The following is a 25,992-nucleotide window of genomic DNA, read 5'->3' on the forward strand; positions in this document are numbered from 1 at the left end:
ACCAACCATCTGGTCAAAGATTGTTCCTGATAACTGAAGCTTAGCCACCTTACCTTTACTCCTGGATTTCTCCTCCCCCTGTCTCAACCTGTGGCTTTGTGATTCTGGTTCCACACAGTCAGGAAACATCCCAGGATATGTTTCCTGCAACACCTCAGTTTTCAGCCACAGTAGGAAGCACTCCCACCTGCGATCCAGCTATATCAGTACCGAGTATAAACTGCCCACCTGAAAAACGTAACCTATTACTCCTTCCACCACTTGTCACCGGACTCTCTAACCTTACCCTACATCAACTTGCATTAAGCTGATCTTTCTCTACACCCTAGCTGTGACTGTAACACTACATTCTGCATTCTCTCCTTTCCTTCTCAATGAACGGTATGTTTTGTCTGTATAGGGCGCAAGAAACAATACTTTTCACTGTGTACTAATACATGTGACAATAATAAATCAAATCAAATCAAAACATAACTACTCCCTTCACCATTAATTGTACATATTACCGCCTTTTCTGGCAATACTCCTTCCAAACTACATATCTCCTCATCTCTCACCATGAAAAATTAACGTGCTCCTGTATCCCTTAAGATCATAAGTTCCTGTCAGGATTAAAGGCAAAGTAAATAGGAATAAGGAACCCTGGTTCTCGAGGGAGATTGTAACACTGATTAAGAGGAAGAGAGAGTTGTATGAAATGTACAGGCAGCAAGGAACACATCAGATGCTCGAGGAGTATAAAAAGTGCAAGAAGCTACTTAAGAGGGAAATCAGGAGGGCTAAAAGAAGACATGAGGTTGCTTTGGCAGACAGAGTGAAGGAAAATCCAAAGAGCTTCTATAGGTATGTTAGGAGCAAAAGGACAGTGAGGGATCAAATTGGTCCTCTTGAAGACCAGAGTGGTAGACTGTGTATGGAACCAAAAGAGATGGGGGAGATACTAAATGGTTTTTTTGCATCCGTATTTACTGAGGAAACGGGCATGGAGTCTACGGAAATAGGGCAAACAGGTAGGGAGGCCATGGAACCTTTACAGATTAAAGGGGAGGAGGTGCTCGCTGTCTTGAGGCAAATCAGAGTGGATAAATCCCCAGGACCAGACAGGGTATTCCCACGGACCTTGAGGGAAGCTAGTGTTGAACTTGCAGGGGCCCTGGCAGACATATTTAAAATGTCAGTATTCACGGGGGAGGTGCCGGATGATTGGAGGGTGGCTCATGTTGTTCCGTTGTTTAAAAAAGGTTCCAACAGAAATCCGGGAAATTATAGGCCAGTAAGTTTGACGTCGGTGGTGGGCAAGTTATTGGAAGGTGTGATAAGGGATAGGATCTACAAATATTTGGATAGACAGGGACTTATTAGGGAGAGTCAACATGGCTTTGTGCGTGGTAGGTCATGTTTGACCAATCTATTAGAGTTTTTTGAGGAGGTTACCAGGAAAGTGGATGAAGGGAAGGCAGTGGATGTTGTCTACCTGGATTTCAGCAAGGCCTTTGACAAGGTCCCTCATGGGAGATTAGTTAGGAAGGTTCAGTCGCTAGGTATACATGGGGAGGTAGTAAATTGGATTAGACACTGGCTCAATGGAAGAAGCCAGAGAGTGGTTGTGGAGGATTGCTTCTCTGAGTGGAGGCCTGTGACTAGTGGTGTGCCGCAGGGATCGATGTTGGGTCCATTGTTGTTTGTCATCTATATCAATGATCTGGATGATAATGTGGTAAATTGGATCAGCAATTTTGCTGATGATACAAAGATTGGAGGTGTAGTGGACAGTGAGGAAGGTTTTCAAAGCTTATAGAACATAGAACAGTACAGCACAGAACAGGCCCTTCGGCCCACGATGTTGTGCCGAGCTTTATCTGAAACCAAGATCAAGCTATCCCACTCCCTATCATCCTGGTGTGCTCCATGTGCCTATCCAATAACCGCTTAAATGTTTCTAAAGTGTCTGACTCCACTATCACTGCAGGCAGTCCATTCCACACCCCAACCACTCTCTGCGTAAAGAACCTACCTCTGATATCCGTCCTGTATCTCCCACCACGAACCCTATAGTTATGCCCCCTTGTAATAGCTCCATCCACCCGAGGAAATAGTCTTTGAACGTTCACTCTATCTATCCCCTTCATCATTTTATACACCTCTATCAAGTCTCCCCTCAGCCGCCTCCGCTCCAGAGAGAATAGCCCTAGCTCCCTCAACCTTTCCTCATATGACCTACCCTCCAAACCAGGCAGCATCCTGGTAAATCTCCTCTGCACTCCTTCCAGCGCTTCCACATCCTTCCTATAGTGAGGTGACCAGAACTGCACACAATATTCCAAATGTGGTCTCACCAAGGTCCTGTACAGTTGCAGCATAACCCCACGGCTCTTAAACTCCAACCCCCTGTTAATAAAGGCTAACACACTACAGGCCTTCTTCACAGCTCTATCTACTTGAGTGGCAACCTTTAGAGATCTGTGGATATGGACCCCAAGATCTCTCTGTTCCTCCACAGTCTTCAGAACCCTACCTTTGACCCTGTAATCCACATTTAAATTTGTCCTACCAAAATGAATCACCTCACATTTATCAGGGTTAAACTCCATTTGCCATTTTTCAGCCCAGCTTTGCATCCTATCTATGTCTCTTTGCAGCCTACAACAGCCCTCCACCTCATCCACTACTCCACCAATCTTGGTGTCATCAGCAAATTTACTGATCCACCCTTCAGCCCCCTCCTCTAAGTCATTAATAAAAATCACAAAGAGCAGAGGACCAAGCACTGATCCCTGCGGCACACCGCTAGCAACCTGCCTCCAATCCGAAAATTTTCCATCGACCACCACCCTCTGTCTTCGGTCAGACAGCCAGTTGCCTATCCAATCGGCCAACTTTCCCTCTATCCCACACCTCCTCACTTTCATCATAAGCCGACCATGGGGGACCTTATCAAACGCCTTACTAAAATCCATGTATATGACATCAACTGCCCTACCTTCATCAACACACTTAGTTACTTCCTCAAAAAATTCTATCAAATTTGTGAGGCACGACTTGCCCTTCACGAATCCGTGCTGACTATCTCGGATTAATCCGCATCTTTCTAAATGGTCGTAAATCCCATCCCTAAGGACCCTTTCCATCAATTTACCAACCACCGAAGTAAGACTAACCGGTCTATAATTACCAGGGTCATTTCTATTCCCTTTCTTAAACAGAGGAACAACATTCGCCATTCTCCAGTCCTCTGGCACCATCCCCGTGGACAGCGAGGACCCAAAGATCAACGCCAAAGGCTCTGCAATCTCATCCCTTGCCTCCCAAAGAATCCTAGGATACATTTCATCAGGCCCAGGGGACTTATCGACCTTCAGTTTATTCAAAACTGCCAAGACATCCTCCCTCCGAACATCTATTTCCTCCAGCCTATTAGCCTGTAACACCTTCTCTTCCTCAAAAACATGGCCCCTCTCCTTGGTGAACACTGAAGAAAAGTATTCATTCATCACCTCGCCTATCTCTACTGACTCCATACACAAGTTCCCACTACTGTCCTTGACCGGCCCTAACCTCACCCTGGTCATTCTTTTATTCCTCACATAAGAGTAAAAAGCCTTGGGGTTTTCCTTGATCCGACCCGCCAAGGACTTCTCATGTCCCCTCCTAGCTCTCCTAAGCCCCTTTTTCAGCTCATTCCTTGCTAACTTGTAACCCTCAATCGAGCCATCTGAACCTTGTTTCCTCATCCCTACATAAGCTTCCCTCTTCCTTTTCACAAGACATTCCACCTCTTTTGTGAACCATGGTTCCCTCACTCGGCCATTTCCTCCCTGCCTGACAGGAACATACCTATCAAGGACATCCAGTATTTGTTCCTTGAAAAAATTCCACTTTTCATTAGTTCCTTTCTCTGACAGTTTCTGTTCCCAACTTATGCCCCCTAATTCTTGCCTAATCGCATCATAATTACCCCTCCCCCAATTGTAAACCTTGCCCTGCCGTACGGCCCTATCCCTCTCCATTGCAATAACAAAAGACACCGAATTGTGGTCACTATCTCCAAATTGCTCTCCCACAACCAAATCTAACACTTGGCCCGGTTCATTTCCCAGTACCAAATCCAATGTGGCCTCACCTCTTGTCGGCCCATCCACATATTGTGTCAGGAAACCCTCCCGCACACACTGCACAAAAACTGCCCCATCCAAACTATTTGACCTACAAAGGTTCCAATCAATATTTGGAAAGTTAAAGTCCCCCATGACAACTACCCTGTGACCCCCACACATATCCATAATCTGCTTAGCAATTTCTTCCTCCACATCTCTATTACTATTTGGGGGCCTATAGTAAACTCCTAGCAACGTGACCGCTCCTTTCCTATTTCTAACTTCAGCCCATATTACCTCAGTGTGCAGATCCCCCACGAAGTGCCTTTCCGCAGCCGTTAAACTATCCTTGATTAACAATGCCACTCCTCCACCTCTTTTACCAGCTTCCCTACACTTAGTGAAACATCTATACCCCGGAACGTCCAACAACCATTCCTGTCCTTGTTCTACCCACGTCTCCGTAATGGCCACAACATCGTAGTCCCAAGTACCAATCCACGCCCCAAGTTCATCTACCTTGTTCCGGATGCTCCTTGCATTGAAGTAGACACACTTCAACCCACCTTCCTGTCTACCAGTACCCACCCTTGACCCTGATACCTTCCCCAATGCCTCACCACCCTCACTGACTTCTGGACTACAACTCCCTTTCCCACTCCCCTGACAAATTAGTTTAAACCCCCCTGAAGAGCCGTAACAAATTTCCCTCCGAGGATATTGGTGCCCCTCTGGTTCAGGTGCACCCCGTCCTGTTTGTACAGGTCCCACCTTCCCCAGAACGTGTTCCAATTATCCACGTATCTGAAACCCTCCCTCCTACACCATCCCTGCAACCACATATTTAACTGCACTCTCTCCCTGTTCCTCAACTCGCTATCACGTGGTACCGGCAACGTACCAGAGATGACCACATGTTTCGTCTTGGCTCTCAGCTTCCAGCCCAGCTCCAGAAATTCCTGCTTTAAATCCCCGTCCCTTCTCTTACCTATGTCATTGGTACCAATGTGCACCACGACTTGTGACTGTTTCCCCTCCCCCTTCAGAATCTGGAAAACACGGTCTGAGACATCACGAACCTTGGCATCCGGTAGGCAACATACCATCCGTGAGTCTCTTTTGCTGCCACAGAACCTCCTATCTATCCCTCTAACTAACGAGTCCCCAATAACTATCGCCCTCCCGCTCTCCCCCTTTCCCTCCCGAGCCACAGAGACGGACACAGTGCTGGAGATCCTCTCACTGCGGCTCCCCACTGGTATGTCATCCCCCTCAACCGTATCCAAAGCGGAATACTTGTTGCTAAGGGGAACGACCACCGGGGATCCCTGCACGGACTGCTTCCTCCCAGCCCCTCTCACCGTCACCCATCTGTTTTCAATCCTCGGAGTAACTGTATTCCTAAAGCTTGTGTCTATGGCCATCTCTGCGTCCCTGATGATCCTAAGTTCATCCAACTCCAGCTCCAGTTCCCTAACACGGTTTTGGAGGAGCTGCAGATGGGTGCACTTCCCACAGGTGTAATCAGTAGGGACACTGTCGTCGTCCCTCACCTCAAACATAGTGCAAGAGGAACATTGCACTGCCTGCACACCCATCCCCTCTAGATACCTTGCCAGTACCAGGTAGAAAGTGCAAAAATGAATTCAACTCACCCCTGCTCGCCCTTACTGCCTAGGCCCTGTGAGCCAAAGTCTTATAGCTCACACTCTGCTTCCCACACACTCCACTGCCCGCTCCCGGCGCTGCCCGCTGTATACTGCAGCCTACCTTTTATACTTCACGCGCTTAAAAAACCCTTCCCAGACTCCTTTGCTGCCCACTTCTAGTTTTCACTTTAAACTTGAAAAACTGCTGTTAAAGTAAAGGCCAAAAAAATACACACACTAGCTGACTAATTAAATAAATAAACAATTCAATTAATCCAATTAATCTCTTACCAGCACTGCTGCTTTTCAATCACCCCTCTCAGCTTGCTCCAGTGGATCAATGAGGGGGAACCTCCCAGGTAACTGACTTTTAAAGTTAAAATAAAAACCCTTCCCAGACTCCTTTGCTGCCCACTTCTAGTTTTCACTTTAAACTTGAAAAACTGCTGTTAAAGTAAAGGCCAAAAAAATACACACACTAGCTGACTAATTAAATAAATAAACAATTCAATTAATCCAATTAATCTCTTACCAGCACTGCTGCTTTTCAATCACCCCTCTCAGCTTGCTCCAGTGGATCAATGAGGGGGAACCTCCCAGGTAACTGACTTTTAAAGTTAAAATAAAAACCCTTCCCAGACTCCTTTGCTGCCCACTTCTAGTTTTCACTTTAAACTTGAAAAACTGCTGTTAAAGTAAAGGCCAAAAAAATACACACACTAGCTGACTAATTAAATAAATAAACAATTCAATTAATCCAATTAATCTCTTACCAGCACTGCTGCTTTTCAATCACCCCTCTCAGCTTGCTCCAGTGGATCAATGAGGGGGAACCTCCCAGGTAACTGACTTTTAAAGTTAAAATAAAAACCCTTCCCAGACTCCTTTGCTGCCCACTTCTAGTTTTCACTTTAAACTTGAAAAACTGCTGTTAAAGTAAAGGCCAAAAAAATACACACACTAGCTGACTAATTAAATAAATAAACAATTCAATTAATCCAATTAATCTCTTACCAGCACTGCTGCTTTTCAATCACCCCTCTCAGCTTGCAGAGGGATTTGGACCAACTAGAAAAATGGGCTGAAAAATGGCAAATGGAATTTAACGCAGCCAAGTGTGAGATATTGCACATTGGAAGGACAAACCAAAGTAGAACATACAGGGTAAATGGTAGGACTCTGAAGAGTGCAGTTGAACAGAGGGATCCGGGAATACAGGTACAGAATTCCCTAAAAGTGACGTCACAGGTGGATAGGGTCGTAAAGAGTGCCTTTGGTACATTGGCCTTTATAAATCGGAGTATCGAGTATAAAAGTTGGAGTGTTATGGTAAGGTTATATAAGGCATTGGTGAGGCTGAATTTGGAGTATTGTGTACAGTTTTGGTCACCTAGTTACAGGAAGGATGTAAATAAGATTGAAAGAGTGCAGAGAAGGTTCACAAGGATGTTGCCGGGACTTGAGAAGCTGAGTTACAGAGAGAGATTGAATAGGTTGGGACTTTATTCCCTGGAGCGTAGAAGATTGAGGGGAGATTTGATAGAGGTGTATAAGATTTTGATGGGTATAGATAGAGTGAATGCAAGCAGGCTTTTTCCGCTGAGGCTAGGGAAGAAAAAAACCAGAGGGCATGGGTTAAGAGTGAAAGGAGAAAAGTTTAAAGGGAATATTAGGGGGGGCTTCTTCACGCAGAGAGTGGTGGGAGTGTGGAATGAGCTGCCGGATAAAGTGGTAAATGCGGGGTCACTTTTAACATTAAAAAAACACTTGGACGGGTTCATGGATGAGAGGGGTGTGGAAGGATATGGTCCAAGTGCAGGTCAGTGGGACTAGGCAAAAAATGGTTCGGCACAGACAAGAAGGGCCAAAAGGCCTGTTTCTGAGCTGTAATTTTCTATGGTCTATGGTTCTATAACCTCTTTACCTACTCCACCTTGTACACATGACTAAACCTTACCCAGACAAACAAAGTATTTCAAAAGATCTGAAACCAGTTTATAAACCAACCTCTGACCAGGCTGGACATTCTTTTGCATCTCTTCAGCTTCAACATGGTTTCCTTTGCCAATTTAACAAACCCCCCCCCACTGGCTTATCCCGTTTAACCTCATCTGTCTTTCCAGTACTTTTCTTAAGCCACCAACACTGCGACTTTGTGTGTCCAATCTCCACCCTCATATGTTTCCTTCTGAACCTGAGGCAAACCTGAGGACTCACCTGATGGAAGGGGCAGTGCTCCGAAAGCTCGTGATTCCAGATAAACCTGTTGGACTTTAACCTGGTGTTGTGAGACTTCTTACTGTGCCCACTCCAGTCCAATGCCGGCATCTCCACATCATGTGTATGTATCTATATATATATGATGTGGAGATGCCGGCGTTGGACTGGGGTAAACACAGTAAGAAGTTTAACAACACCAGGTTAAAGTCCAACAGGTTTATTTGGTAGCAGAAGCCACACAAGCTTTCGGAGCTCCAAGCCCCTTCTTCAGGTGAGTGGGAATTCTGTTCACAAACAGAGCATATAAAGACACAAACTCAATTTACATGAATAATGGTTGGAATGCGAATACTTACAACTAATCAAGTCTTTAAGAAACAAAACAACGTGAGTGGAGAGAGCATCAAGACAGGCTAAAAAGATGTGTATTGTCTCCAGACAAGACAGCCAGTGAAACTCTGTGGGGGTTACAAATAGTGTGCCATGAACCCAATATCCCGGTTGAGGCCGTCCTCGTGTGTGCGGAACTTGGCTATCAGTTTCTGCTCAGCGACTCTGCGCCGTCGTGTGTCGCGAAGGCCGCCTTGGAGAACGCTTACCCGAATATCAGAGGCCGAATGCCCGTGACCGCTGAAGTGCCCCCAACAGGAAGAGAACAGTCTTGCCTGGTGATTGTCGAGCGGTGTTCATTCATCCGTTGTCGCAGCGTCTGCATAGTTTCCCCAATGTACCATGCCTCGGGACATCCTTTCTTGCAGCGTATCAGGTAGACAAAGTTGGCCGAGTTGCAAGAGTATGTACCGTGTACCTGGTGGATGATGTTCTCACGTGAGATGATGGCATCTGTGTCGATGATCCGGCACGTCTTGCAGAGGTTGCTGTGGCAGGGTTGTGTGGTGTCATGGTCACTGTTCTCCTGAAGGCTGGGTAGTTTGCTGCGGACAATGGTCTGTTTGAGGTTGTGCGGTTGTTTGAAGGCAAGAAGTGGGGGTGTAGGGATGGCCTTGGCGAGATGTTCGTCTTCATCAATGACATGTTGAAGGCTCCGGAGGAGATGCCGTAACTTCTCTGCTCCGGGGAAGTACTGGACAACGAAGGGTACTCTGTCCACTGTGTCCCGTGTTTGTCTTCTGAGGAGGTCGGTGCGGTTTTTCGCTGTGGCGCGTTGGAACTGTTGATCAACCAAGTTCCGCACACACGAGGACGGCCTCAACCGGGATATTGGGTTCATGTCACACTATTTGTAACCCCCACAGAGTTTCACTGGCTGTCTTGTCTGGAGACAATACACATCTTTTTAGCCTGTCTTGGTGCTCTCTCCACTCACGTTGTTTTGTTTCTTAAAGACTTGATTAGTTGTAAGTATTCGCATTCCAACCATTATTCATGTAAATTGAGTTTGTGTCTTTATATGCTCTGTTTGTGAACAGAATTCCCACTCACCTGAAGAAGGGGCTTGGAGCTCCGAAAGCTTGTGTGGCTTTTGCTACCAAATAAACCTGTTGGACTTTAACCTGGTGTTGTTAAACTTCTTACTCTATATATATATATACTGAGGAGTGTCAGGGCTTCTGATCCTCCGGATTCTGACTTTGTACTTGATGCACTCTGAGGACTGGAATAGAGTTTGGACATAGAGGGAACCTGGTGAAGGGACACCGGCCTCTGGGGAGTTATTTCAAGGCTGGAAGGGCTGAATGGCCTCTTTCTGTCCCTATTTCTTGCGGGTTTCAGAAATTTGGTTTATTTATGTTGAGTCATGATGTGGCGTTGGACTGGGGTAAACACAGTAAGGAGTCTAACAACGCCAGGTTAAAGTCCAACAGGTTTATTTGGTAGCAAACGCCACTAGCTTTCGGAGCGCTGCTCCTTTGTCAGGTGAGTGGGAGACCTGCTCATAAACAGCAAACAGGGCATATAAAGACACAAACTCAATTTACAGAATAGTGAATAATGGTTGGAATGCAAGTCTTTACAGCTAATCAAGTCTTAAAGGTACAGACAATGTGAGTGGAGCTGCAGGAAAGGATGTCCCGAGGCATGGTACATTGGGGAAACCATGCAGACGCTATGACAACGGATGAATGAACACCACTCGACAATCACCAGGTAAGACTGTTCTCTTCCTGTTGGGGAGCACTTCAGCGGTCACGGGCATTCAGCCTCCGATGTTCGGGAAGCATTCTCCAAGGCGGCCTTCATGACACACGACAGCGCAGAGTCGCTGAGCAGAAACTGATAGCCAGATGAGGACGGCATCAACTGGGATCTTGGGTTCATGTCACACTATCTGTAACCCCCACAACTTGCCTGGACTCACTGGCTGTCCTGTCTGGAGACAATACACATCTCTTTAACCTGTGCTTAATGCTCTCTCCACTCACATTGTCTGTACCTTTAAGACTTGATTAGCTGTAAAGACTCGCATTCCAATCATTATTCATTATTCTGTAAATTGAGTTTGTGTCTTTATATGCCCTGTTTATGAGCAGATCTCCCACTCACCTGACGAAAGCTAGTGGCATTTGCTACCAAATAAACCTGTTGGACTTTAATCTGGGGTTGTTAGACTTCTTTATGTTGAGTGACAGGGGACAATGTAAGCTCATCTGGATTGGTCCTGTTAGGAAAGGTGGAGGGTTTCCATTGGAGCTGGCGAAGGGGACTGTCCCTTTAAGAGGGCAATCCTGAGCTTGATTGGTGGAATGGTGTCAGGGTGTTGGCCAATGAACAATGAGACGTCAGAAAAGGAACGCCCCTCCCACTGACGTCACCGTGCCAAAACTCTCTGACGTCACTGCCCACCTCCATCATTGACGTCACTGTCCCCGCCCCCTCTTTTAGACGTCACCAGCTCGACACTCGACGTCGCCCCGCCCCTCTATCTGACGTCACTGTCCCGTCCTCTACCTGACGTCACTGCCCGTCCCTCCCCTCGACGTCTGTCCCCGCCCCTTCCCTCTGACGTCACTGTCCCGCCCTCTACCTGACGTCACTGCCCCGCCCCTCGCTAACGTCACCGCCCCCCGCCGCTGTCAGTGCTGTGTCGCCATGCTGCGCCGCGCTCTCTCCGCCGCCCGGTCCCCGCTCTCCCGCTCCCTGTGCCCGGCTCCCTCCCGGGCCGGCAGCGCCCTGTCCCGCCTCAACTCGCTGCTGGAGGCCGAGCTGGAAACCATCCGCGGCGCCGGAACCTGGAAAAGCGAGAGGGTGATCACCTCCAAACAGGGAGCCCGCATCAGCGTGGAGGGCAGCGGGGGAGGTAGGAGAGGGAGACCGGGGGAGGGGGACCGAGTGTGAGGGGGGAGTGAGGGCAGCGGGAGAGGCTGGAGGGGGGGAGAGGCTGGGGGGGTGAGGGGGATCGAGTGTGAGGAGGGGTGGGGAGGTAGGAGAGGGGAGGAGGGGGAGAGGTAGGGGAGAGGGGGGGAGGTGAGGGAGGGGGGTGGTAGGAGAGGGGGGGAGGTGAGGGAGGGGGGTGGTAGGAGAGGGGGGGAGGTGAGGGAGGGGGGGAGGTAGGGGAGGGAGGGGGGGAGGTAGGAGAGGGAGGGAGTGGGGAGGTAGGAGAGGGAGGGAGTGGGGAGGTAGGAGAGGGAGGGAGTGGGGAGGTAGGAGAGGGAGGGAGGGGGGAGGTAGGAGAGGGAGGGAGTGGGGAGGTAGGAGAGGGAGGGAGTGGGGAGGTAGGAGAGGGAGGGAGGGGAGAGGGAGGGAGGGAGGGAGGGGGGAGGTAGGAGAGGGAGGGAGGGGGGAGGGAGGGAGGGGGAGGTAGGAGAGGGAGGGAGGGGGGAGGTAGGAGAGGGAGGGAGGGGGGAGGTAGGAGAGGGAGGGAGGGGGGAGGTAGGAGAGGGAGGGAGGTAGGAGAGGGATGGAGGGGGGAGGTAGGCGAGGGAGACCGGGGGACCGAGTGTGAGGGAGTGGGGGGGGAGGAGGACCGAGGGGGGAGTGAGGGCAGAGGGGGAGGTGGGGGGGGTGAGAGGGAGTGAGGGGGGGAGAGGGAGTGAGGGGGACCGAGTGTGAGGGGGGAGTGAGGGCAGAGGGGGAGGTGGGGGGGGGGTGAGAGGGAGGGAGGAGGGGGACAGAGGGGGAGGGCGGAGGTAGGAGAGGGTAGAGGACGGGGCAGTGAGGCTGGGGGAGGTAAACAAGTTTTTAAACTTTATCTATTAGTGCCACAAGTAGGCTTACATTAACGCTGCAATGAAGTTACTGTGAAAATCCCCCAGTCGCCACACTCCTGTTCGGGTACACAGAGGGAGAATTTAGCACGGCCAATGCACCCTTACCAGCATGTCTTTCGGACTGTGGGAGGAAACCGGAGCACCCGGAGGAAACCCACGCAGACACGGGGAGAACGTGCAAACTCCAGACAGATAGTCACCCAAGCTGGGAATTGAACCCGGGTCCCTGGTGCTGAGAGGCAGCAGTGCTAACCACTGTGCTACCCGGCGTGTGAGGGAGGGAATGGGCTCCGGGGCTGAGCTCTCTCTCGGCCCCAGGGTGAGTTTGGAGTCTTGTTCAGTTGGCAGTAAACCCGCCCCCATCTGCAAGTGTTGCATCAGTCAGTATCCAGACCATAATCCTCGTAAGAGAAATCCCCCCCCCCGGCCTCAGAAAATACACCCTCGGCTGCTCAAATTCATCTGAAAAGTTAAACTCCAACCCAGAGCTGGGACCAGCCTGTCTGAACCAATCCTATTTACACAGTCCATAATGTAAATCAAGGGATTCAGTAACCAGCACACACACTGACAGCCAGGGCCGTGTCCCGGAGTGTAGCACCGTGACAGCCAGGGCCGTGTCCCAGACTGTAATGCCGTGACGGTCAGCGCCGTGTCCCAGACTGTAATGCCGTGACGGTCAGCGCCGTGTTCCGGACTGTAATGCCGTGACGGTCAGCGCCGTGTTCCGGACTGTAATGCCGTGACGGTCAGCGCCGTGTCCCGGACTGTAATGCCGTGACAGCCAGGGCCGTGTCACAGACTGTAATGCCGTGACGGTCAGCGCCGTGTTCCAGACTGTAATGCCGTGACGGTCAGCGCCGTGTCCCGAACTGTAACGACGTGACGGTCCGCGCCGTGTCCAGAGTGTAGCGCCGTGTCCCAGACTGTAATGCCGTGACGGTCAGCGCCGTGTCCCAGACTGTAATGCCGTGACAGCCAGGGCCGTGTCCCAGACTGTAATGCCGTGATGGTCAGCGCCGTGTCCCGGACTGTAATGCCGTGACGGTCAGCGCCGTGTCCCGGACTGTAATGCCGTGACAGCCAGGGCCGTGTCACAGACTGTAATGCCGTGACGGTCAGCGCCGTGTTCCAGACTGTAATGCCGTGACGGTCAGCGCCGTGTCCCGAACTGTAACGACGTGACGGGCCGCGCCGTGTCCAGAGTGTAGCGCCGTGTCCCGGACTGTAATGCCGTGACAGCCAGGGCCGTGTCCCAGACTGTAATGCCGTGACAGCCAGGGCCGTGTCCCAGACTGTAACGCCGTGACGGCCAGGGCTGTGTCCCGGACTGTAATGCCGTGACGGCCAGGGCTGTGTCCCGGACTGTAACGCCGTGACGGCCAGGGCTGTGTCCCGGACTGTAACGCCGTGACGGCCAGGGCCGTGTCCCGGACTGTAATGCCATGATGGCCAGGGCCGTGTCCCGGACTGTAATGCCATGATGGCCAGGGCCGTGTCCCGGACTGTAATGCTGTGACGGTCATGCCGTGTCCCGGACTGTAACGCCGTGACGGCCAGGGCTGTGTCCCGGACTGTAGCGCCGTGGCGGTCACGCCGTGTCCCGGACTGTAACGCCGTGACGGCCAAGGCCGTGTCCCGGACTGTAACGCCTTGACGGCCAGGGCCGTGTCCCAGACTGTAACGCCGTGACGGCCAAGGCCGTGTCCCGGACTGTAACGCCTTGACGGCCAGGGCCGTGTCCCAGACTCTAACGCCGTGACGGCCAGGGCTGTGTCCGGGACTGACTGTCACTGTCTGTGTGGAGTTTGCACATTCTCCCCGTGTCTGCGTGGGTTTCCTCCGGTTTCCTTCCATAGTCCAAAGATGTGCGGGTTAGGTGGATTAGCCGTGCTAAATGTGTGGGGTTACAGGGGTAGGGCAGAGGGGACTGGTCCTGGATAAGATGCTCTTTCGGTGAGTTGGTACAGACTCGATGGACGGAATGGCCTCTTTCTGCACTGTCGAGATTCTATGATTCTGCCCTCAGTTTGGAGACTAGTTTAGTTTTATCACAATTGAAATTGTTTTTGATTGAGTGAAATTTCGTATTTACCCAAAGCTCCCCGAGGTGGTGTTGAAGGTCAGATTTCAGTGCATTGAAAGCTAGTGCCTGGATAGGATTAGTGCCAAGCTCCGTGTCTGTCGTGTTGTTGCTGGGAGTTGGCTCATCGGTTGCCTTGGGAATGATCTGTCAACATTCTCTCTCTCTCTCTCTCTCTGTGTCCTGTAGCCATTCTGAATTTCTGTGCGAACAACTACCTGGGTCTGTCGAGCCACCCTGAAGTGATCCAATCGGGAATCCAAGCGTTGGATCAGTATGGAGCAGGGCTTAGCTCCGTCCGTTTCATTTGCGGCACCCAGGTCAGTTCGCAAGGCTACCTCGGACCAACATAGAGGATAGGAGCAGGAGGAGGCCATTCGGCCCTTCGAGCCTGCTCCGCCATTCATCACCATCATGGCTGATCATCCAACTCAGTAGCCTAATCCTGCTTTCTCCCCATAACCTTTGATTCCATTCGCCCCAAGTGCTATATCCAGCCGCCTCTTGAATACATTCAATGTTTTGGCATCAACTACTTCCCGTGGTAATGAATTCCACAGGCTCACCACTCTTTGGGTGAAGAAATGTCTCCTCATCTCCGTCCTAAATGGTCTACCCTGAATCCTCAGACTGTGACCCCTGGTTCTGGACTCCCCCCACCGTCGGGAACATCCTCCCTGCATCCACCCTGTCTAGTCCTGTTAGAATTTTATAAGTCTCTATGAGATTCCCCCCTCACTTGTCTAAACTCCAGTGAAAACAATTCCTAACCTAGTCAATCTGTCCTCATACATCAGTCCCGCCATTCCCGGAATCAGCCTGGTAAACCTTCGCTGCACTCCCTCGAGAGCAAGAACATCCTTCCTCAGGAAAGGAGACCAAAACTGCACACAATACTCTAGGTGTGGCCTCACCAAGGCCCTGTATAATTGCAACAACACATCCCTGCTCCTGTACTCGAAACCTCTCGCAATGAAGGCCAACATACCATTTGCCTTCTTTACTGCCTGCTGCACCTGCATGCTTACCTTCAGTGACTGGTGCACAAGGACACCCAGGTCCCGCTGCACACTCCCCTCTCCCAATTTATAGCCATTCAGGTAGTAATCTGCCTTCTTGTTTTTGCTTCCAAAGTGAATAACCTCACATTTATCCAAATTATACTGCATCTGCCATTGATTTGCCCACTCACCCAACCTGTCCAGATCATTCTGAAGGATCTCTGCATCCTCTTCACAGTTCACCCTCCCACTCAACTTGGTATCATCTGCAAACTTTGAGATATTACATTTTGTTCCCTCATCCAAATCATTAATATATATTGTGAATAGCTGGGGTCCCAGCACCAATCCCGTGGCACCCCACTAGTTACTGCCTGCCAATTTGAAAAGCACCCATTAATTCCTACTCTTTGTTTCCTCTCTGCCAACCTGTTTTCTATCCATCTCAATACACTTCCCCCAATCCCATGCGCTTTAATCTTGCTCGATAATCTCTTGTGCGGGTCTTTATCAATCAAACGCTTTCTGAAAGTCCAAATATACCACATCGACTGGCTCCCCCTTGTCAACTCTACTAGTTACATCTTCAAAGAATTTAATGACTAAACGAACGTCTCTTTGGCCCAAATCCTCCTTATGCGATTTCACAATTGACCCAACCCCCTTCACCACCACCACGTTCCCCTCTCAACACTGAGCTGAGAGACGGGCACCAGTATGTGGGCCCTAAGTGTGAACTTAGAGGAACTGGATTGGTGCTTCAAGCCTGCCCCCGCCAGTCAGACAGATCACGGCTGATCCCACTGTGGTCTTGCCTGCTCCCCATAAGCCTCGACCCCCTTGTCGATCGGAAACCTGTCCAACACAGACTTAAATATATTCAATGACCTAATCCCCACTGCTGTCTGGGGCGGAAAGAATTCCAAATACCCTCAAACATCCTCCAACATCCTCCCAGCATTTACCCTGTCAAACTCCCATTAGAATGGGTGGCGCGGTGGTTTTGGCGCTGCTGCCTCCCAGCGCCAGGGACCTGGGTTCAATTCTCGGCTTGGGTCGCTGTTTGTGCGGAGTTTGTACCTTCTCCCCGTGCCTGCGTGGGTTTCCTCCGGGTGCTCCGGTTTCCTCCCACACTCCAGAGATATGCGGGTGCGGGAAAGCTTATTTATTCGTAGAATCTTATATGTTTCGATAAGATGTCCTCTCATTCTTCTAATCGTTAATGAGTGTAGGCTCACCCTTTCCTCATAAGACAACCCCTTGATCCTGGTGTTACAGACTGTGATGGGAGGGTGTGCGGACATCTCTAGTTCCACAGGTCATAACAAATGTTCAAATGTCTCCCTCACCCACAAAACTGACCAATTGATTCCTCCTATTCCCATGTTAAAAAGAGTCGAGCTGGACCGCATTCAGTAAACACAAAAAAAAATTTGATTAAACAAACTTCCTTTTTATAAAACTGGTTAACATAAAAGTTATAGTTGAGTTCTGTACTGACCTTCCTCCTTTTTTTAAAGAAAAAGCTATTGGAATATTAAGTTAAAGTTTATTTATTAGTCATAAGTAGGCTTGTGACTAATAAATCACATTGCGGTGAAGTTACTGTGAAACTCCCCTAGTCGCCACACTCCGGCGCCTGTTCGGGTACACTGAGGGAGAATTTAGCACGGCCAATGCATCCTAACCCGCACGTCTTTCAGACTGTGGGAGGAAACCGGAGCACCCGGAGAAAACCCACACAGACACGGGGAGAATGTGCAAACTCCACACAGTCAGTGACCCAAGCCGGGAATCGAACCTGGGTCCCTGGCGCTGTGAGGCAGCCGTGCTGACCACTCTACCACCTGATCCCTATTACACACAAAACACAGTCCCCTGCAGAGGCCGGAGTACGGGAACGTCCCTCATAAAAGGATAAAACTCGAAAGGGTCTTGATGCTGTTGATCTGACTGAATTCTGGTCACAAAAGATTTGGAAGTTCTTCCTGATGGTGCAACTCTCCTTGGGACTATTATTTATCACAAGTTTGCAGGCTTTCAAAAAAGAAGGTTGTTCTGATGGGATGCTTCCGATTGAAAGGCTAACTCGCTCCAGGCCGTGTGGAACACAGAAAAACCCATCTGGTTCACTAATGCCCTTTAGGGAAGGAAATCTGCCGTCCTTACCCGGTCTGGCCTACATGTGACTCCAGAGCCACAGCAATGTGGTTGACTCTCAACTGCCCTCTGAACAAGGGTAACTAGGGATGGGCAATAAATGCTGGCCTAGCCAGTGACGTCCATGTCCCAGAAATGAATTTTAAAAAACAACTGCCATTCTTTGTTACTTTATTCTTCATTCCAAATGTGCCCTGTTGGACATCCATCTGTTGGGCCGTGGTTTAGGAACGGAGGAGCAGGAGGAGGCCATTCAGCCCCTCGAGCCCACTCTGCCATTCAATGAGATTGTGGCTGATCTGTGGCCTAGCTCCATGTACCTGCCCTAGGCCCATATCGCTCGATACCCCTGCTCAATAGAAATGTGTCTATTTCAGACTTAAACCTCTCAGTGGAACCAGCATCCATCGCCGTCTGAGGAGGAGATCCCAAACCTCCATCACTCTCTGCGTGTGGAAGTGTTTTCCAACCTCTCTCCTGAATGGCTAGGCCTTAATTTTTAGATTGTGGCCCCTGGTTCTAGAGCCTTCAACCAGTGGAAACAGTTTATCCTTTATCCACCCTGTCCTTCCCTGTAAATACCTCGTAATTTTCTATCAGCTCCCCTTCAACCATCTGAATTCAGGAGAACAAAGGCCTGATTTGTCAATTCTCTCCTCATAACTTAACCCCTGAAGTCCAGCTGTTGTTCTCGTAAACCTGGAATATTCAAAGCGCCAAATTAACCTGGCAGACTTCAAAAAAAACACCTCGGGAGGAGAATTCCTTCCGTTTTCTCCAGAAACGTGTGCAAGAAATTGGCTCAGTGAGGCTTCTCTGAACTGCTTTGCAAAATCGCAAGGTCGCGTACTTCAACTATGCTTCATCGATCCTCCCCAGCCGCTACACCCCCACCCCCCCGCCCCCGTTCACACCGTCCCAACCTCTACACCCCCCCCCCCCGTTCACACTGTCCCAACCTCTACACCCCCCCGTTCACACCCTCCCACCCTCTACAACCCCCCCTGTTCACACTGTCCCGACCGCTACCCCCCCCCCCCCCCCCCAGTTCTCCAAGTCCCACATGTCCGCTGCACTCGCCGTCCAGCTGGAAGTTCTTGACTTTGACCCCTGACACAGCGGTGACCCCGCCCGCGAGTGGGCGAGGATCGTTGCAGACTGATTTGGAAAGTATTTTGTGGGTTTTATTTGCAGCTGAATTGGCTGGGTAGCGTGTACGTGATGTGTCCAGTGTTGCTGTGAGATTGAGGATCTAACCCCTCCCTGCTTGTGTCCCTAGAATCTGCACAAGGACCTGGAGGCGAAGATTGCCAAGTTCCACCAGAGAGAGGATGCCATCCTCTATGCCAGCTGTTTTGATGCCAACGCTGGGATTTTTGAGGTGGGTCGAATGGGTCGGAATATCTTGGGCCTTTACCCCTGTGTCTGACGATATGAAATACCCGTCACAGCAGGCGTTCTATCTTCCTTTGCTTCCAGTATTCACGTCCTATCCCAGAGCTAGGCGCGAGACAGATTTTATTAATTAACATTAGCACCCTGAGGCTGTAACCCGCACAGTCACAATTCTAAGCCAGAGAGAGGGAGATCTAGTGGACCTGCAGGTGTCCGGAGCACATTAGCAGATGGATGTCCTGCAGAATATAGTGGCCATGTTTCCCTCTGAACTCCTTTGCTATCTCCTTCACAGCGACTGTGCGCCAATCCATTGAGGCCTCCTGATTGGACTAAGAGGTGTGGTTAACTCCCCTAGCCTCTCGTGGCTTGTTCCCACGTGATGCCGGTTCCCTCTGTCCCACCCTGGAGCGAGGTGATTACTAGACAGCCTCTTGCAGTTAAAACTCTCTCCCTCATTGCCAACAAAACGAAGGAGATTGTCACTGACTTCAGGAAGTGTAGTGGAGAACATGCCCCTGTCTACATCAACAGGGACGAAGTAGAAAGAGTCGAGAGCTTCAAGCTTTTACGTGTCCAGATCACCAACAACCTATCCTGGTCCCCCCATGCTGACACTATAGTTAAGAAAGCCCACCAACACCACTACTTTCTCAGAAGACTAAGGAAATTTGGCGTGTCAGCTACGACTCTCACTAACTTTTACAGATGCACCATAGAAAGCATTCTTTCTGGTTGTATCACAGCTTGGTATGGCTCCTGCTCAGCCCAAGACCGCAAGGAGCTACAAAGGGTCCTGAATGAAGCCCAGTCCATCAGTCAAACCAGCCTCCCATCCATTGACTCTGTCTACACTTCCTGCTGCCTCAGCAAAGCAGCCAGCATAATTATGGACCCCACGCACCCCGGACATTCTCTCTTCCACCTTCTTCCGTCGGTAAAAAGAGACAGAAGTCTGAGGTCACGTACCAACCGACTCAAGAACAGCTTCTTCCCTGCAGCCATCAGACTTTTGAATGGACCTACCTTATATTAAGTTGATCTTTCTCTACACCCTAGCTATGACTGTAACACTACATTCTGTACTCTTCTTTCCTTCTGTATGAACGGTATGCTTTGTCTGTGTAGCACGCAAGAAACAATACTTTTCACTATGTTAATACATGTGACAAATCAAATCTCATGGCTGGAGGAAAATGGGAAGTGTTTTTAAGGAGATACAGTAATCCGCAATGAGACGCAGCATCTGCTCAGTGTTCCTTGTCACTTCTGACAGTGGGGGATTCGTCAAGGGTCTGGGTTGTCATCCAAATGATACAGCACACTGCCAGGCATCCCTCCATCATCATCTCTCACTCTCACATTGCCTCTCCGAGACATTGTTCCTCCGAGGAGGGTTTTCACTCGTCACTACAACTTCTAATAACCTCATTCAACACCAGAGTTCAAAATGATGGGGTTTCGAGATAGGATGATTTGACGCAGGGAGTTATTCTGATTTGATTTATTGTTGTCACGCACTGGGATACAGTGAAAAGTATTGTTTCTTGCGCGCTATACAGACAAAACATACCGTTCATAGAGTACTTAGGAGAGAAGGCAAAATGTAGTGTTACAGTTACAGATAGGGTGAAGAGGAAGGTCAGCTTAATGCGAGGTAGGTCCATTCAAAAGTTTGACCGCAGCAGGGAAGAAGCTGTTCTTGGGTCGGTTGGTACGTGACCTCAGACTTTTGTATCTTTTTCCCGATGGAAGAAGGTGGAAGAGAGAATGCGTGGGGTCCTTGACAATGCTGGCCGCTTTTCCAAGCTGGAACGTGTTGCCTGGCAGGGAGGGTGGAAGCAAATTCAATTTTAGTAATTTTAAATTAGATTAAATATTAGAAAAAGGATGTTGTACAAGAGCGTTGGGAAGATAGTGACAAAAACGGTTGATGAAGGAAGGGCCGTGGATGTCGTCTATATGGATTTCAGTAAGGCATTTGACAAAGTCCCACATGGCAGGTTGGTTAAGAAGGTTAAGGCTCATGGGATACAAGGAGAAGTGGCTAGATGGGTGGAGAACTGGCTTGGCCATAGGAGACAGAGGGTAGTGGTCGAAGGGTCTTTTTCCAGCTGGGGGTCTGTGACCAGTGGTGTTCCGCAGGGCTCTGTACTAGGACCTCTGCTATTTGTGATATATATAAATGATTTGGAAGAAGGTGTAACTGGTGTAATCAGCAAGTTTGCGGATGACACGAAGATGGCTGGAATTGCGGATAGCGAAGAGCATTGTCGGGCAATACAGCAGGATATAGATAGGCTGGAAAATTGGGCGGAGAGGTGGCAGATGGAATTTAATCCGGATAAATGCGAAGTGATGCGTTTTGGAAGAAATAATGTAGGGAGGAGTTATACAATAAATGGCAGAGTCATCAGGAGTATAGAAACACAGAGGGACCTAGGTGTGCAAGTCCACAAATCCTTGAAGGTGGCAACACAGGTGGAGAAGGTGGTGAAGAAGGCATATGGTATGCTTGCCTTTATAGGACGGGGTATAGAGTATAAAAGCTGGAGTCTGATGATGCAGCTGTATAGAACGCTGGTTAGGCCACATTTGGAGTACTGCGTCCAGTTCTGGTCGCCGCACTACCAGAAGGACGTGGAGGCATTGGAGAGAGTGCAGAGAAGGTTTACCAGGATGTTGCCTGGTATGGAGGGTCTTAGCTATGAGGAGAGATTGGGTAGACTGGGGTTGTTCTCCTTGGAAAGACGGAGAATGAGGGGAGATCTAATAGAGGTATACAAGATTATGAAGGGTATAGATAGGGTGAACAGTGGGAAGCTTTTTCCCAGGTCGGAGGTGACGATCACGAGGGATCACGGGCTCAAGCTGAGAGGGGCGAAGTATAACTCAGACATCAGAGGGACGTTTTTTACACAGAGGGTGGTGGGGGCCTGGAATGTGCTGCCAAGTAGGGTGGTGGAGGCAGGCACGCTGACATCGTTTAAGACTTACCTGGATAGTCACATGAGCAGCCTGGGAATGGAGGGATACAAAAGATTGGTCTAGTTGGACCAAGGAGCGGCACAGGCTTGGAGGGCCGAAGGGCCTGTTTCCTGTGCTGTACTGTTCTTTGTTCTTTGTTCTATTACCTCCATTATTCAGGGCTCCAGTTGCTGTTGCGAAATCAGCGTTCTTGCACTCACTGGATCCGAAACTGGTTTAATTGGTGAAGTTCTATCTCGTTGCCTCACACTGATTGTCAGGTTGTGAGAATATAGAATGGTTACAGTGCAGTGTGAAAGGTAGCGAGTGGTTTCTGTTCTTGTGGAAATCACGCTCGTGCGTGCATAAACAGCAGCTGCGGAAAGATTTGAGATTTATTGCAAGTGTGTAAAGCCAGTTCGTACCGGGTGTTGGGCGGACCGGAGGAATCCATGCGTTACTCTGTAATCTCAGAAATGTACCTGGATTCAGGAAAGGTCTGGCTCCAGATTGACCCTCTCCTCGATGTCTGAACAGAGAGATGAACAGTTTCTGCAGCCATGTTGATAAGCTGCTAACTCTAAATGACGGGAGGGCGACGCCATCGCTTGATGAGCAAGGGCAGTGCCCTCGGCATCTCCTCCCAGTGACACTGGGCTTCCTCTGGGCACTGCTACCCGATGGGAACCAGCTGCGCAGACCCAGCACGTCGTGGCGTAAAGTGTCAGGGCCGTGCCGAAACACAGCGTCAGTGCTGAGAGCGCAGTCTGCCCTTACAAAACGATCCAAGTCCACGGTTCCTGTCGACCCGTGGCTCAGTCTAGCCTACCTCCCATCCGGTCTAGCCGCCCGTCCATTGTCTCTTCCAGGTGCTGTTAACTGCTGAAGATGCCATTCTCTCGGACGAACTCAACCACGCATCGATCATCGATGGAGTTCGGCTGTGCAAGGCCAACAAATACCGCTACAAACATCTGGACCTCGGTGACCTGGAGGCCAAGCTGAAGGAATCGCAGGTATGTTTAACGGCGCCGCTTTAGCTGTCTGTGCCGCAGCTCACAGTTATTATTGTAACAAAAATGCTCACCTAGCAAGCGCCAGCTGGTGATTGGCTCCGTTAAGAGTGCCCGTATCCTCACCCTGGTGAAGTCCTTTTCCTTATTTTCCCATCCTGTAATCACCGCTTTCCTGACGTGTTGGGAGTCCTGCGTATGGACTCTGAACCTTCACTGGCTTTTCATTGCAAGGCTGGGGGGGAGGGGGTGTGGGGCATCAAGAAGATTTTTATAAAACCTTCTCAGAGCAGAATAGCAAACGTTGTGGACCAAGTAGTGTAGTTATGGGTGGCACAGTGGTTAGCACTGCTGCTTCACAGCGCCAGGGACCCGGGTTCGATTCCCGGCTTGGGTCACTGCCTGTGTGGAGTTTGCACGTTCTCCCCGTGTCTGTCCGGGTGCTCCGGTTTCCTCCCATAATCCAAAAGACATGCTGGTTAGGGTGCATTGGCCTGAACAGACGCTGGAGAGTGGCGACTATGGGATTTTCATAGTAACTTCATTGCAGTGTTAATGTAAGCCTACTGTAACACTAATAGATAGACTTTAACTTTAAAAATTTAAAGGGAGCTTCATGAATAAGAGACCCGAGCGAGTTCACACACGCACACATGTCAGTAAATGTGGCAGGGCAAGGCTGCTTTACAGATAAAGACTGCTCGTGTACACCAAGAGCAAGGAAGTTAAATCAAACCTTTATAAATTGTTGGTTAGGAATCAGCTGGGGTAGTGTGTCCAATCCGGGGCGCCGCTTTTCAGAGAGTCAGAGATATACAGCTGGGAAACAGGCTCTTCGACCCAACTTGTCCACACCGACCAAGTTTTGTAAACTGAACTAGCCCCATTTGCCTGCGTTTGGCCCATATCCCTCTAAACCTTTCCCATCCATGTATCAGTCTAAATGTCTTTTCAATGTTGTAATTATAGCCGCCTCTACCACCTCCTCTGGCAGCTCATTCCATACACGCACCACCCTCTGTGTGGAAAAGGCCCCTCGGGTCCCTTTCCCCACTCACCTTAAACCTACGCCCTCTAGTTTTGGACTCCCCCTACCCTGGCGGAAAAGACCTTGGCTATTCACCTTGTCCATGCCCCTCGTTATTTTGTAAACCTCTGTAAGGATGTCGAGGCTTTGGACATTTACTAGAATAAATGGGGGAGTGGGGATGAATAGTTCAGGCCTCTTTGGAGGAGGTAGTGGAAGCAGATACGATTGTGACTCTTAAGATGACAAATGCATGAATAGGATGGGAATGGAGGGATACGGTCCCCGGAAGGGTAGGGGGTTTTAGTTCAGTCGGGCAGCATGGTCGGTGCAGGCTTGGAGGGCCGAAGGGCCTGTTCCTGTGCTGCAATTTTCTTTGTTCTTTAAAGAAGCCATTCGGCCCGTCGAGTCTGCACTGGGGCAGCACAGTAGTTAGCACTGCTGCCTCACAGCGCCAGGGACTCGGGTTCGATTCCCGGCTCAGCTCACTGTCTGTGTGGAGTCTGCACGTTCTCCCCATGTCTGCGTGGGTTTCCTCCGGGTGCTCCGGTTTAAGAACATAAGAAATAGGAGCAGGAGTAGGCCATCTAGCCCCTTGAGCCTGCCCCGCCACTCAATAAGATCATGGCTGATCTGAAGTGAATCAGTTCCACTTACCCGCCCTCTCACCATAACCCTTAATTCCCCTACCGATTAGGTTTCCTCCGAAAGACGTGCTGGTTAGGGTGCATGGACCCGAACAGGCGCCGGAGTGTGGCGACTAGGGGAATTTCACAGTAACTTGATTGCAATGTTAATGTAAGCTTTACATGTGACTAATAAATAAACTTTACTAAAGGGTAGAGTACTGTCGAGTAGTCAGGCAGGAAGTGTTGTAAACTCTGTGGGATTCTCTTCCAGAAACACCGGTTGCGTCTGATTGTTACAGACGGTGTTTTCTCCATGGACGGTGACGTGGCGCCGCTGAGAGGGATTTGTGACCTGGCGGAGAAATACGACGCTCTGGTTTTCATCGACGAATGTCACGCCACCGGGTTTATCGGACCCAATGGACGGTAGGGAGCCAGACTGAGAGACGGGTTTGATTTGATTTATTATTGTCATGTGTATTAATACACAGTGAAAAGTATTGTTTCTTGCGCGCGATGCAGACAAAGCATACCGTTCATAGAGAAGGAAAGGAGAATGTAGTGTTACAGTCATAGCTAGGGTGTAGAGAAAGATCAGCTTTATATAAGGGGTGTGGTTAACACTGCTGCCTCACAGCACCAGGGACCCGGGTTCAATTCCTGGCTTGGGGTCACTGTCTGTGCAGAGTCTGCACGTCCTCCCCGTGTCTACGTGGCTTTCCTCCGGGTGCTCCGGTTCCCTCCCACACTCCAAAGGTGTGCGGGTTAGGTGCTAAATTGCCCCTTAGTGTCCCGGGATGCATAGGCTACGGGGATTAGCGGGGTAACTATGTAGGGCTACAGGAATAGGGCGAGGTGGGATTGTTGTCAGTGCAGACATGATGGGCCAAATGGCCCCCTGCACTGTAGGGATTCTATTAAGGTAGGTCCATTCAAAAGTCTGATGGCAGCAGGGAAGAAGCTGTTCTTGAGTCGGTTGGTACGTGATCTCAGACTTTTTCCTGATGGAAGAAGGTGGAAGAGAGAATGTCCGGAGTCCTTGATTATGCTGGCTGCTTTCCCGAGGCAGCGGGAAGTGTAGATGGAGTTGATGGATGAGAGGCTGGTTTGCGTGATGGACTGGGCTACGCGCCCCTCCTGTTGGGATTGTAGCGGAAGTCGGGAGGTAAAGGTTGCATACCCACACAGTAAGGTTCTTTTCAATCATAGAATCCTACAATGCATTCGGCCCATCGAGTCTGCACCGACCACAATCCCACTCTGGCCCTATCCCCATAACCCCATGCATTACCCGAACTAGTCTCCCTGACACTAAGAGGCAGTTTAGCATGGCCAATCAACTTAACCCACACATCTTTGGACTGTGCGAGGAACACAGTAAGAAGTCTCACAACACCAGGTTAAAGTCCAAAAGGTTTATTTGGTAGCAAAAGCCACTAGCTTTCGGAGCGCTGCTCCTTCATCAGGTGATGACGAAGGAGCAGCGCTCCGAAAGCTAGTGGCTTTTGCTACTAAATAAACCTGTTCGACTTTAACCTGGTGTTGTGAGACTTCTTACTGTGTTTACACCAGTCCAACGCCGGCA

General features: G+C 49.9%; 1 protein-coding gene across 1 annotated transcript in view; it reads left to right on the forward strand.

Moving 5' to 3' along the window:
* The first annotated feature begins 10,977 nt into the window (after nucleotides 1-10,977).
* Nucleotides 10,978-25,992, forward strand: part of gcat (glycine C-acetyltransferase) — a 29,964-nt gene continuing 14,949 nt past the window's right edge. Inside the window, exons 1-5 of the mRNA XM_078206933.1 lie at nucleotides 10,978-11,222; nucleotides 14,405-14,535; nucleotides 18,656-18,757; nucleotides 22,608-22,754; nucleotides 24,679-24,833. Coding sequence (XP_078063059.1) covers nucleotides 11,015-11,222; nucleotides 14,405-14,535; nucleotides 18,656-18,757; nucleotides 22,608-22,754; nucleotides 24,679-24,833 — 743 coding nt within the window. The 5' untranslated portion in view covers nucleotides 10,978-11,014. The remainder of the gene's footprint in view (nucleotides 11,223-14,404; nucleotides 14,536-18,655; nucleotides 18,758-22,607; nucleotides 22,755-24,678; nucleotides 24,834-25,992) is intronic.

The sequence above is a fragment of the Mustelus asterias genome, unplaced genomic scaffold, assembly GCF_964213995.1.
Source record: "Mustelus asterias unplaced genomic scaffold, sMusAst1.hap1.1 HAP1_SCAFFOLD_1888, whole genome shotgun sequence".
Taxonomy (NCBI): Eukaryota; Metazoa; Chordata; class Chondrichthyes; order Carcharhiniformes; family Triakidae; genus Mustelus; species Mustelus asterias.